At 44.1% G+C, this 14,267-nt stretch overlaps 1 protein-coding gene across 11 annotated transcripts in view; it reads right to left on the reverse strand.

The window, feature by feature from the left end:
• ANKRD17 (ankyrin repeat domain 17) overlaps positions 1-14,267 on the reverse strand; it is a 68,923-nt gene that overhangs the window by 25,064 nt on the left and 29,592 nt on the right. For all 11 annotated transcript variants that reach the window (XM_085578398.1, XM_085578397.1, XM_085578404.1 and 8 more), the window contains exons 2-10: positions 9,078-9,231; positions 8,336-8,492; positions 6,877-7,024; positions 6,449-6,596; positions 5,133-5,366; positions 4,199-4,293; positions 1,059-1,296; positions 703-894; positions 221-330 (exon numbers count right to left, since the gene is read on the reverse strand). In XM_085578398.1, the coding sequence (XP_085434524.1) occupies positions 221-330; positions 703-894; positions 1,059-1,296; positions 4,199-4,293; positions 5,133-5,366; positions 6,449-6,596; positions 6,877-7,024; positions 8,336-8,492; positions 9,078-9,231 (1,476 nt within the window). The remainder of the gene's footprint in view (positions 1-220; positions 331-702; positions 895-1,058; positions 1,297-4,198; positions 4,294-5,132; positions 5,367-6,448; positions 6,597-6,876; positions 7,025-8,335; positions 8,493-9,077; positions 9,232-14,267) is intronic.

Consider the following 14,267-nt stretch of genomic DNA (forward strand, 5'->3'; position numbering starts at 1 on the left):
GAATGGCCTGGAAATGCTTTAGATTTCAATCACCAGAGGACTGTAACCGACCTCAGCGCTTTAGAGTAATCTAACAGCCTAAAATACATTAAAGAATGTGTCAATTTTCAGCAGTGAACACAGAAACAAACAGAAAGAATATTATGAGTTGATAATTTGATATTCCACTTAAAAAATTTAATATTCTACTTTGATTTTTCAAAGAAGGTAAATGACTTACCAGATCTGCACCTGCCTGAAGTAAGACATCTGCCACATCGGTGTGGCCATTTTCACAGGCGTACGTCAGAGCCGTGTCACCTGTTGCTGTTGTTGCGTGCACATTAGCCCCTGAAACAGAAAGCACAAAACCTTGTAAGCTTTGAGATGGGCATTACAGAAAACATACAAGCCTCCACAATGTTTACAGGATCAAATGGCAAATGAAACTTCCCCCTTCCAGTCCAGCATCTATTAAACTGGTAACTTGATCAGATACTCTAGAGAAATAAAAACATAGACTGTAAGTTCACTCCAAACAAGTTTACATCAACTCTATCTTCAAAAGCTAAATTAAGAGTTCAACGAGTAAATTACTTTGGGCTTCCAAGACCTTCACAGTCAACTTCAAGAAGCTGCTAAAGAATATGTAATGAATATTGGAAAAAGTATTTTCCTCTTAGATTAAGCCTTTACAAAAGTGTCAATAAAATGAGTCCATACCCGCAGCTAATAAATATTTAACCAGCTCCAAATGCCCCTCTTGAGCAGCCTCCATCAAAGGTGTGGAACAGCCAAGTTCTATGTCAGCTCCTGCTTTAATGAGAAAATCGGCCACCTCCAAAAACCCTCCACAGCAAGCCAGAGTTAATGCGGTTTCTTGCGTCTCCTCTGTCTGAGCATTGATGTTTGCTCCTTCAAACAACATAAAACACCAGTTACAGAGGCAAGATCAGCACATAAACCACTTCCATATGCTCAAGACATCCTACTACCAAAGAAAACAAAAACCACAGCAGCTTAAGGCTTCTTCCCCAATACATGCAGCTGCCTGCTGGGCTGCAGCCCGCAGCAGTTACCTTGCCCAAGTAACAGTGCCACCATCTCCTCATGGCCTTCTCGAGCTGCCTCCATCAGTGGCGTGTATCCTTCATCATTGACCTCTTCCAAGTTAGCCCCACGTTCAATCAACAGAGCTGCCAGCTCCACGTGCCCGCCACAGGCTGCCAGAGTCAGTGGAGACTCGAAGGAGTCCGCAGGCATGTTCACCTGAGCGCCACTGTCCAGAAGTAATCTTGCCACTTCCACGTGACCATCCTGGAAATACAGAAAAAAGCAAGATCAGAAGACTGACCAAATGGAAAAACTGCTTTTCTCCAGTTTTGTCACAGACTCCAATTCCCTCTGAAGACACAAAAGTCAATGAGTGAGCAAAATGAGTCCAAAAATACAATTAAACTTGCTGAACAGTTTTTCTGAATATTTCCCTAAGTATTTGGATAAACATCTGCTACACTGAACAGGCACTCATAGAAACGCTGAGCATGTTTCACTGGATATGTGCCATGAACCTCATATCAGACCTCTCTGTCAATGACAGACAATTTTGCATCAGACTCCAGTTAAGGTGTTTGGGATCAACTTACTTGGGGCAGGGGGGAACTCCAAAATAAAACCCAGAAAGTCAAGAGGGAGCACACCACTATTTTAGAAGCTTGTCTCCTCCACAAGAACAATAGTGAGATTCTTTTGCTTCCTCCCTTTCTTAAGAAGCAGCCGTGCACACTGACCTGGCTTGCCTCATGGCTCCTGCAAAACTATTTCACTGCTCAATTTAACAGCAGAGTCAAGACTTAGTATCTCCTTCCAAGAGAAAAGCCTAAATGAGACCACTTGTCAGGGGCTCCTTACACATCCCAGGAGCCATCCACCTGAGCAACAGCCATCCCTTGGCAGGATTCCGTCAGGGTTTTCCAGACACCGTGACTGTGCTGTCAAAGCCCTTCTACCAAAAGGCAGCTCCTAAGTTTGCTTTCTTTCTTGAAAAATACTCGGCATAGGACCTCCATCATATTTTAAGTATTCCACAAATTCAGGAACTATTTGAAGTGGCTTTTCAACTCCATGTTTACACTGGAGGCCTGACAGTGACACATCCCATTGCCATTCCATTCTGCTTTGTTCAGACAGAAGCAGAGACTGGCTCAGTCGATGCGCTCCAACAACAGCACAAACTCTCCAAGATGGTTTTCTCCATGAGGAGATAGCCACCATTCCAACTGGGAGGAACCACAACCTGACAAACAAAACACCAAAGGGCTGCAGTGAATAAACAGCCACTCACCAGGAACACAAGGCTTTCCCAAGGTTGTCACTGAATGAGGTAAGTAGACCTTCATTTCAGATTAATTCCTAAGAGGCAGCAAATAGCATCCACAGCCATCCTTGCCAAGCTGGAAACCACAACTCCAAAAAGCTCTTTTCCAGACAAAATACCAAACTGCATCTGACATTTTTCCGCTTCATTTTCTCAAGTGTTTCATACCTTATTCTGATATCCAGGGAGCAAAGCGTAGTTTCCTCTTGGAAAAATATCTAGGACATTAACTAGGACATATTCACCTTTTACATGAAATGACAGTACTATTTTAGGTAAAAACTCCGAGCCTCCATAAAGAATCTTTCCTCAGGGAAATGCTGAGACGGTGCCTCATCCATCAGGCTCTGGCAAGACATCTAACTGCTCACCCCCGATCCACAATGAGGATGGCACGATGCAGCACCAAGGCTTCCTTCAAAGCTTCCTATGTGGGCCAAGCAGCCTGGAGGAGAACTGCTGGAGCTCCACCACACAAGGGAATTGGATCCATGTTTTAATAAATCCTGCAATGGGGTGTTGGTTGTTGAGCTCCCCTACAAGAGCCAAGAAAAGCCTTCCAACTGGTAACAGATCAGAAAAAGTCACCTGAGCAATCTTCATGAGACCACTAGCTGCATTTTAAAGCTGAAGCTCTGTGGGCAGCAGCCCTTCAGCGAGAGAAAATACCAACTAGATCAACCTGCTTTTTGCTCCCACTAGGCAAGTGCCATTGTACAACACCTCATGTGCATTAAATCGATATTAACTTCTGTACAAAAAGTACTCAGGCACAAGTCTTCCTGAACACACAAAGCTGCAGAAAGCTTTAAATCTGCACTGGCTATACCGCATAGACAATTCTGTGAGGACACATTCAAGCTCAATGCTGTTCCAGAGAAGGAAGTTTTCTTGTGCCACTGAAGAGCAGTAACTGTTTCTGCACAAAGAACATGCTGAGATGGGAGTCCTTGCTCTGCTTCATTTCACACTGCAAGGTTTTTAAATACTGCTAAGAGAAAGTTGCGCCTTCTCTCGTCAGCAGAGCTGAAGGTACGAGACACTCAACTATCTGCCAGCTCTGAGCACCAGCATGGAACTGCCTCACTAGGAACAGCTTCCTGCAGAAATAAGGGAGGAGAATTTTTTCTTATTGCTCAATAATTTTTAACAAAAATTAGGTCTTAACATCTCTGTGGGTGTGATGGAACCTTGTTGAAAAGGCAGAAGAGAATGGCAAAGAAAGGAAGGCTTGATCCATAGCTCCACCACAAGAACATCCTGATGGGAAGGCAACTGCAACATCAAACAAGGTCATTTTACCATCAACTCCCAGGACCTGGCTGCAAGGCCATCGCCAAGGACTTTTAGGTGGCTGCTCTAGTGTGATTCAGGGTGAGACAAAGGACAGCTCGAGTTCTGTTTACCTACGTGACTTTCTTTGCAACAACTTTCAAGAAGTATAATAGTTTCTGTTAATCATTCCCCTGTGTGAAACCATTAACTTCCTTCAAAAGACACAACTGGCTGATTTTAGAACCATTACAGTTGTTTCAGGGAAGGGCACACTAAACAGGGATTTACTCCTCTACAGCCATGGGTTCAGAGTGTGACATTACACAAGGCTAATGCCATGAAAATCCCAACACATGAGGAATCTATTTGGAGAGAAGGATAAAAAGGAAATTCAAGAAATTAATTTTCAGTTTAATAATAAAGTTAGCTTCCCATCAAGCAGACAAGAGAATCAAAACATCACAGCTAGATTCTGTACCAGAAGGAAACTAAACGGAACCACTTTCTCCATCTTCAGCAAGAAAAGACAGCCCACAGACCTCACTGCTCAAGCTTTAAGTCTCTTACCATGCACGCCTCCATGAGAGCAGTGTGCATCTCATCTGTCTTATGCTCCTGGTCTGCCCCAGCTTCCAGCAGAAACCTCACCATTTCCAGATGGCCTGTGTGAAGAAAACAGTTAACAGACTGAAACTGCTTGAGAAAGTGCATTTCAACATTCATAGAAATCTAAAGTACATAATGGGAGTTATGGATATCCATGTTACAACATAAAAAGTCCACCCTGGAAAGGTGTGTTTGTATCTCTGCCATCTACACATGCAGCAGCTTATCAGTGTAGCTGGTAATAAAACATAAATAAAAGACTAAGACTAACTTCTATACAGGTGTCACACAAGCACCTCTGCTACTAACATAAACTACTCCATGATGGTGGCAAGGGCCTAATAAAACATGGCCTGAGCGACTACAACAGCAGCTGCTGGGCTGTAGGGACATACTTTGTCTCTTAATTAAACATCTTCACGCCTTTCTGGGGTGCTACAAGTTTGCTGCCTAATGCTGTAAGGGAGGAAACAAAGGCCTGTTGTCCTCAGCACGGACACCTAGAAGGTAAGGCCCTAAACCTGCCATGATTAGCATGTACCAAGTCCTGTAACATGAAATATTTTCTGTATTTAAGCAGAGGTATCTGGCATAATACAGGTGTAATACAGAAGGTTTACCTTACTTATTCTGTAATATAACACATTAGTTCCTTGTCTCTTTATTTGTTTAACAGAGCATATTCTAAATAATCATACTTCAGACCAAAGGTTTAGATCTTGATAATCAGACTCTGCACACAGATGATTTTGCATATGCCACAGGTGTGTTGTATCACAGCCAGGACAAGAGCACCACAGAGTCTGCTCACACCCTTTAAATTCCCCTGGTCGTGGGCAGCAAGGCTGAAGGAATCTGTGCCTGCCCCTGACACCTCTGCACACTTGTAGCATACCTTTGTAGCATGCCAGCGTCAGCGCGCTCTCCTTGAACTCATTGGAATGCGTATTGATGCCTGCTCCGTTCTCCAGCAGCACCCTGGCCACTTCCACGTGGCCGGCGCTCCCGGCCTCCATCAGCGGCGTGTGACCGTTCTCGTTGTGGTCCTCAATGCTCGCGCCCGACTCCAGCAGCACCTTCACAACATCCACGTAGCCCCCGGCACAGGCGTACGTCAGGGCTGTGTTGCCTTAAGCCAGAGAGAACAAGGGTTGGAAACAGAACCTGATGGCCTTTCTCGACCCAGAACTTCACCTGGTGCCCCAATCCATCCCTTTTACCTGGATACCTGTCAGAAGAGGGTTTTTCAGGCTACAGATGAAGAATTAGAGGGAGGGGGATATCAGTAATGGCACCAAGCAGCTTGGTGCTGACAGACTGAGGATCTCCTTGTGCCTGCACTGATACACCTCTCTTCCCATTTCTAACCCAGCCTCTGTCACAAAGCCCCATCCGTTTTCCTGCTAATCAGCAGGAAGAAGAATGAAAGCTCAAAACCAGGAGCAGAACAAACTGCTGCTTCTAAAACAAGTCTTAAACACCTGCAAGGGGCTGGCTCCAAAATGTTCCTAGTCTTTACAAGGAGGGAAAAACAACTTCAGTAGAAAAAATACAAAAACATAAATCTGCACATAACAGTCAAAAAATCTGCCTCTGTGAAAGACATCTTGAAAAATATAAAAGGTCAAGGTCTTATTGCCACTGAGAAAACTACTTCACTGAAAAAAAATTAAAAATAAGTAAGGGGTGTTCTGGTATCCCTCTCTCCCCCTTACTCAGGGTTAGCTCTCTATTCATGAGCCACTGCTGACTACACAACAGCTCTCCACTTCCAGGCTACAAGAACTTAGATTTCCCAGTCTGGTCACTTCAACACCAATGGCTAGCAAGTTACAATGGAAAGAGGGGAACGGGGGAGCCATCTTCTCACGTTTCCTGTCTTCCCCTTGGGCTTCCTGACCTGCCACTAAATAACTTCTCCATGTACACGCAAACTTACCAAACTGTGCTTAAAATGTGACAACAAATCCTAGGTACTCAAACACTTTCCAGTTACTAACTGACCTTATCCATCTTTGTATGTCTCCATAATACTTGATCTGCATCCAGCAATATTTCAGAGTTTCACTTAGAAAAGAGAATTTAAATGTCAAAACCACAAGGAAGCATTCTGCCTTGCTGGGCTGAGAGCCACTGCTCCCAAGCTAGCATGCCAAGTTCCCTGCATACCACATATCCCAGCTCTGCAGTCATTCCCAAGAGCCTCCATACCTGTGGATGACTGTGCGTTCACATCAGCACCGTGAGCTAGCAGCAGCTTGACAATTTTGACGTGCCCACCATTGGCAGCAGCCATTAGAGGTGTGATGTCTCCTTTGATTCCCCGGTCCTCCACATTGGCATGCATTGCCAGGAGAACCTGCCAAGAGACAGTGATCAACAGCACAGAGTGACAAACCCTGCCTCTGCACTACAAACCCCCACCTTCCCCACAGTGTTGGGGGAGCAACCCTCACAGAAAATAGGCACCGAGAATGCATTAGCAACCTTTAGTGCGTGTGTGAGACTCGTTTGACAGTCAGCTGCCATTTCTCACTACCTTAACACCCCCTTCCAGGTGCACAAGATGCTAATACATTGCTAATAACATTTCTTTATGTACAACACACACACAGAGCACAAACAGCCAGGAAACCAACCTGTGCAAGCTCATAATATCCTGCTGAGCAGGCCAAACAAAGGAGGCTCTCCCCTTCTTCCGTGTGCTCGTTCACACTCCGGCCTTCAATAAGCAGCTTCCGCACAGCATTCACATCTCCTTCGGAACAAGCCTCGGCCAAGCTGCGGCTAACAAGGGACAAAGCATTCAGAGTGGAAATGGACTATGCCTCCATTCCAGTGCTCCATGAGGACACAGTCAGCAAAAAAGGAAACATGAGCTAAAAATGTGCCAACTGCTAATTAAACAAGTGCCAGTTTTACACTTTAGCTTTCCCAGCTAACTTGGCTGAAAATTAAGTCGTGTCCATATCCACTCCTTCTATTAATTTTTAACAGAAGTTTACTTGAGAAATATATGCAGGATGTCCCAGGACCAGAGGACATGGAAATCATCTGTCAATCTTGAGAAAACTTTATTTGTTCAGCACTGTAACTATTAAATAAACTAAAACAAATCACCCATGTCAATCTTCTCTTGTAGGAGTTTTAACCACTTCCATTCTCTCCTGTGCTGAAAATACCACGATCTTGTAATAAGACACAATTTTCATACACAGAGAATCAGTTCTGAAGTATGTCTCTTCACTATATGTTGACCTTTTTTTTCATTTCCAAGAACCTCTGTTCCTGTAACAACTTTGGCAACCACCACCATTCTCAAGAAGGAGGTGCAGGGGAAAAGAGGGGATCCAGACAGAACAGAAGCAGACATAACCCATAATTATACTGCTTTTCATGCTGTTCTTACAGCAAGAAATCCTTCTTTAGAAATATTCTGTATAGAAGGAACAAACTTCCACCTAGCACAACAGCACTTGGTTGTCCCTAATAACACTGTCTCCACTGCACTGAAGCCTTATAGCAGCCTGGAAGGAAACCTCCTTCTTCTTTCCCTCCTGAATACCCCAGTAAGACAAAATTGCACACATAAAGCTACAAAGTCCAGTACAAGAGCAGGAACTCCCTGGCTGAGGCTCTATCCAGGGCCCTATGTAACACTGACCGCTACAGAGCTCCAGTCCCTCAAGGCTGTTTCCCTTCCTCAATTAAAAAGGCATTCTGAAATTCCCTAAAAGATTTTTTCTGATCTGAAATCTTGTTTCATGCTATCACTGAATAACCCATTTGAGGATGTGCAACTGTTTGTAACAGTTCTAAGGCCCACACTACTCAAGAGCTTAGAAATGTTTCTATAGCTGGTCACGATAAACTCCTTGGAGTGTTATTCCATAAGTCTAAGCAGCATGAATTGCTTCACTCTACTGCAAGACCTGCCAGTCCACAAATACTTAAGCAGGAGAAGCAAAGGCGATAACCTGGCACCAATTCCACTTGAGTAAGAGTTTCATCATCCCCGAAGCACAAGCGCTAGAACAAGAAAAACAGCTTCTAGAAGTAGCAAAGGGCTGAAAAGCTCCGGGACAAAAGCTGGCTTACTTGTCCGTCTGCCCTGCATTGGCTGTGCTCTCCGCTCTCATCCGGGTCAGCGCAGCGGCAGCTTCATCCAACGCGCAGCTGACCGAGGAGGTCAGCCTGCGGAGCACCTCGGGGTCTGCAAAGGCTTTCCCATCCGCTGTCGACAGCTTCCCTATTCCTGCCGTTCCAATACACAGCCGACGGGGACGCGTGCCAGCAAAGGAGAGAACACACAAGTTGAAAATCAGCCTATGAGATCTGTCAGCAGGAGCATTCCAAGCACAATCAACTACAGCTTCCAAAACGATGCGTTTAACTGCTCACAACGCTCATTAAAAGCTGCACGTGACTGAAACTCTCCAATCCACAGAAGGAATCAGTTTTTAGCTACTGAAACTACTTAATTTAAGCAACTATTAAAGCTTTTCATACAGCAACTACTACAAAATAAAACCTATTGAGCAATTTAGGGTTTGACATAATGGTACACGCTGAAGTCAGGCATCCATTTTGACTCAGGCTTTTAGAATGCCAACATTGGAGAAATCTTATTGGAAACATCTTCACGTGAAATTCTGATTTTCCAAACCTTGGAATAGTCTAAAATGAACTTCCTTCTCTTCCATGAGACCCTTGCCAAATCCACCCTGCCTACATTTTGCAGTTGTATCGTGCTCCTATGGATTAGCCTTACGCAAGCGATTCCAGCATGGACTCTTGGAAGGGCTTTGGGGTTAAACCTGTATGGGACACGAAGACTTACCCGCAGCTTCAAGTAAAGCTTCTAATCTCGCCTGGGTTTCGGGATCTACTGTTCTCAGGTCAGCACCATCAGCAGTACTTGACAGCAGCAATTTAGAAGCTGTTTCCAACATAGGGTTTTCGAGATCATCCTGATCCAAGATAAACGATTCCACCTGAAAATTAACAGATCTGGTTTAAGAACGATATAACTGACCAAAATAGACTTAAACCACAAAAAACCTACAGCTGCATTAATTATTTAAGTATTTTATTTTTAAGTACTTTGTTGGCTTCAGGTATCTCACTTTGGGTCTGATGTCTCCTAATTTAACTTAATCTTTCCAAAGGAAAGAACTACAAGGGCAAGCAACACCTTCCACATAATACCAACACCGCTACAAAATGACTTCACATCACAGCATCTTTCTCAAGAAAACATTTTCTTAAACTTGATCTATGGAATCTGTATATCTGCATACAGATGTGTATATCTGCCTTTTTTTGAAAACAGATGCTGAGTTGTCCAAATTCTTCTGTAGACCCCAGTTTTCTGTGACGTCCATCTGTTTTTGCTGTGAAATAGGTAGAAATTAGAAATATGGTGAGTGTTTTAGAGAAGAAAGCCCTAATACTCTTTGTGCTATCCTGCCTGCTAGAGGACAACTGGGGCAAGTAGTTCAGAGAAGACATTTCTCTGAGCCACAGACTGTGACCTAGTCACTGAAACAATTATCAAATTATAAAGATCAAGTTAAACATCCCCCTAACAAAGCTCAACAGCTTCCAAAATCCCCAGTTTCAAAACCCAAACCCCAATCCAAATCCAAAATCAGAATTAATTTAAAGCCAGTCTACTCAACAGAGAAATCATATGTGCCATCCATACAACATTAAAAACTGCAGTCACCTCTGGATAAAAGCAGCCACTGTCTATATCTGTTCCCACATGGAACATACCTTGTTGAAACAGAAAACTATTTTATTCTTAAACCTCATTTGAGTCTCCAAAGTTTCAAAGCAGTCCCATGAGCATCACAAGTTCAGATTCCTGCAGATAAATTCCCCAAGAATCCATCTATGTGGGCAGATAAACCAGAACAGCAAGCAGCTCATTCAAGAACTCCTGAAAGGTCCCTCCAGCCTCCCATCCATTCTCTTGTCGTAAGTGGGGAGCTCACACAACTTTTGCCTTCTGCCATCTGCCTCCCACTCAACACTTCACTCAGCTTCAACCCCAATCCCTTGTTTGCTAAGGAAGACAGTCTGAGCTCTACTTTTCCATTTCCTTCATTTTATCCCTTCAACACCACCGTTGAGAAACAAAGCCTCTGGTCAGCTCCTGGCAATACACAAACACACATCTCAAGGGCACCTCTAAAGACTCCCTCTGCTCTTTTGCAGCCTCTCTACCCTCCTCCTCCAAATCTGGGAACATCAAGCTGAAAGGGAGGACTTCCAGCTTCAGATCAAAGTGGCTCTGATGCCAAGAGCGGGCCAGTCCAGCAGCACTGCCTGTCGCTCCTCAGCAGTGTTTTCTCCAAGCCACACAGGCTGCTCTCTCCAGTTTGGCAAACTGATGAAGGCAACTCCTAGTTTCTTCCCAAGTCCTGAAGAACCCTGCCTTGGCGGGGTCCTCTGCCCACCACTGCTCTCTGCACCTACACTGATATTTTAGGCCTGTTTTGGTTCATCTGAGGACGTGCCATTTGTCTTCTTCCAGAGGACAGCCAGCCTGCTGCGGCAAGACAGAGGAACCGCTGCGCTGCTCAGGAGCCAAGCGACAGATTTCACCCCTGGAAAGGCAAACTCCGGAACCGTGGAAGGATTCTTGGCTCACGCAACTCATGCAAAATCCCAACTGCTCAGACTAACTGAAAAAAAAAAATCTCCTCCAAGTGAAATAATGAACAGCTGGTCGTGGTTCTTCCTAACACTATGAAATATTTGCTAAGAAAAAAGTCAAAATAGGAAAACTACTCTCCCCCACACAGATCCTCTCCCCAAAATTAGGTCTTTCATGCAGTTTAAGTTTCAGATGGAAAATCTTCCCATCTTCCTTTCAGCTAAGAATATGTGCATGGTGTGAGTAAATAAACAACCCAAGGAGAACAAGGAGAAGCAGAAATCCACCCACAATCAGCACAGCACCGAGACTCCCATGAGGGACCAGGAGAAAACATCCTCACAATAAAGTTTGGGGAATGTTTATATTATGTGCTGTCACTGAAAACATTTCAGAACAGTATCAAGAAATTATCTTATTGGAAAAACACTTGACACTATTTTTTAATATTAAATACATAGTAAAAATCTTTTCTATTGCAGTATTTTCTATCTTTTCTTCTAAGGTAGAAGAGATCCACCTTCAGCCTGCAGCTTACAGAACTTCTCATCTCCTCTGCAGTTTCAAAAATGTTATTTGCCTACAGAGTTTCTCGTCTTTTCAGTATTTCTACACAACACCAAGTACCATACAGGGAGAGTGATAAAGACGTGGTGTACCAAAGCAGGGAATAAAACCCTATTATGGTAGATGGGAAAACTGTTCTGCTTCTCAGAAAATCCTGCTGTCTGCACAGAAGCTACAAACGAAGACAAAGCATTTCCATGTACCAGGTCAAGTAAACAGACATTTCCTCTAAAGCGCTTCAGATGTATTTTATTTCCCTTGACTAAAAAAAAAGTGTAGAATAGCATACAAATGCTCCACCTTACATATCAGAATATTTCATCTGCATGCACCGTCAGCGTTCCTCCAATCCAACAATACTCTGACATAACCCAGTTGTTCAGGGGCCCAACATAAACCCTATTACAAGATTTCTCCTACCCTCTCATCCTGCAATAAGAATCTCATGTTCTGTCCTGGCCTAGGTTTACTTTGCTCAAACAAATTTCAGTATATTTGACACATCCACTACCAAAAAGATGTCAGGAGAACAAAACTCTCAGGTTCTGGCTGCTCTCGAACAGGACTCGTGTCTGTATGCCCTGAAGAGAGCCCGGTAAGATGCCAGTAAGTTTGCTCTGACTGACAAACAGCAAATACTGACCGTGCATTTGAACAAGTGCCAGGTTAGGACAGGAAGACAAAGCACACCTGAGCTGCCCTAACTGGCGTGGCTCTTGCCACCACATAGTGCTGAATCAAACAGAGACAGAATTCAGCTCTTGGATGCTAACTCTGACTTCACCCATCTCTCTCCATCAAGCCACCTGGACACAAAACTGCCATCAGCACAGATCCCACTGTGGATCCCTCCTCATCATCTCACACAGATGTAAACCAAGGTCAAAGAATCAAACAACAACTTTCTAGCATAAAGGACTTGAAGAAAAGCTTTGAGTTAGCTACTGATTTCAAATTTGCTGCTTTTAAGGCTGAACATGGATTAGCATCTTCCTAATTTTACACCAGGCTAGGGAGAAGGGAAAAATACATCCCACCTACAAACAACTGTCTCTTCACATCGTCTCCTCCTAGGAGGAAGAAATGCAGTACCCAACCCCAAGCAGTGACTCTAGAACCACACAATCAACTAAGGTTCCAAGCCAGACAAAGTACCAAAGTGAGTATACAATGCCTAAACTAACATCACAAGCTACGACAGCAACTCTAACCTTACTCCCAGCAGAAGCTGCCACCAGCTCCATTACCTGAGAGCTTTAAAATGAGCTGAACTCTTATCAAAATAAAACCACCTCTTAAACACTCTAGGAACACAGCAGAAAAGACTTGGCTTCCAGCACCCACCACCCTCACCACAAATGCAACAAGCTCCATTTTTTATCCAACTAATCAGAGCATGCCTCTGCTCATTTACAGAGCATCTCTAGCATTTGGTCATCGCCGACTTAGAGCTTTCCTAAATGACATCTTTGCTGTAAGGACAACCTGGAACCATTGAGAAAGGGCTGTAAAAAGTAATTTTCTCCTTCCCCTCTCAGGTTTCCTGTCTGATTCCAAGAGCCCATTTTGCTGATCCCATTCCCTGCTCCTTCTCCTTCAGGCCATCCTGCATGCACTCAGCAGTGACGTGCTCCTGCCTTCCAGCATTTAGCCAGAGCAAGCACTCTGTGTAAACTATAACAGCTAAAATCATGTCTGTAACGTGCCATGTGTGGAGGCAGAGCAGCAGCAGGTGTGGAGCAGCCCAAACGGTACATTTGGGTACTCAGTGTCATTAGCCAGCCCAAACCCTTGCTCAGAAGAACCTGAATGGCACCTTGGGACAAACACCCAGTGACATCTCTCTGGAAGCAAGGCCAGTTCCAAGCTGCCTTTTAGCCATTTGTAAGACAGCAGACAGCAGGCTATCTGTGTCTCTGGATGACAGGCTCAGAGCATTAGTGCAGAGTTCCTGAAGCAGTACCAAGGAAGCAGTGCACTGCAGTGAAGCATCTGACAGCCACGCTGCACAGAGCAGCTCTGCACAGCTGTGAAATAGCAAGTTGGGCTCATTAACCTAACAGGATTTACTTTTTAAGCTTCAGTGTTTTTAAGCACCGTAATATAAAACAGCAGCATCTCAAACCGGACTTGGATGAACCACACTAGCTCAGACAAGTATTAAAAGACAAAAAAAATCCCACCTCTCCGGAAAAAAAAAAATTTCCTTATTTTTGGGGCTGGCTGCTATTTTCCAGTCTTAAAATCCAACAAAGCTTCGTGTCTCGGCTTTTCTAAATGAGGACTTTTGCCTTCTATTAGGCAAGGAACACAACTGAGAATTTGCTGCATTTTTACCTTGACATTTGGGCCTTTGGTGTTTGGACACCCAGCAGGTGCCACACAGATCCTACCAGAGCAAAATTGTTCCAAAGAACCTTAAGGACAAGGAACAGCCAATAGCCATTGCCAGGCAGCAAACTGCACTCCCTAAAAAAACTTGATCTGACACTCCTTTTGGATCATTTCTCTGTGAGGCACTTACTGCCCATTAGCAAGCCCTTAAACAGCTGTTTTTTCCCAGGTCCAAAACTTTTGGAGAGCAGCAGAAGGTTTTTAAAGACAACAATTAATTTAGTAAAAATTTTCAACTCTGTTTGGTGTTGCATAGCCACCTTCAAACCAAAACCACAACAATGACCAGGTCAGTTAATAACCCTTAGTCCCACTCTGCTGACTTCAGCCCCACTTCCCTGCTTGATGAGCAAGGAAGTTTCAGAGTCTTTCCTTACTCAGCTAAAAATGACTCCCTTAGAGTGA

The sequence above is a fragment of the Lonchura striata genome, chromosome 4 (assembly GCF_050655825.1).
Source record: "Lonchura striata isolate lonStrDom1 chromosome 4, ASM5065582v1, whole genome shotgun sequence".
Classification (NCBI taxonomy): domain Eukaryota; kingdom Metazoa; phylum Chordata; class Aves; order Passeriformes; family Estrildidae; genus Lonchura; species Lonchura striata.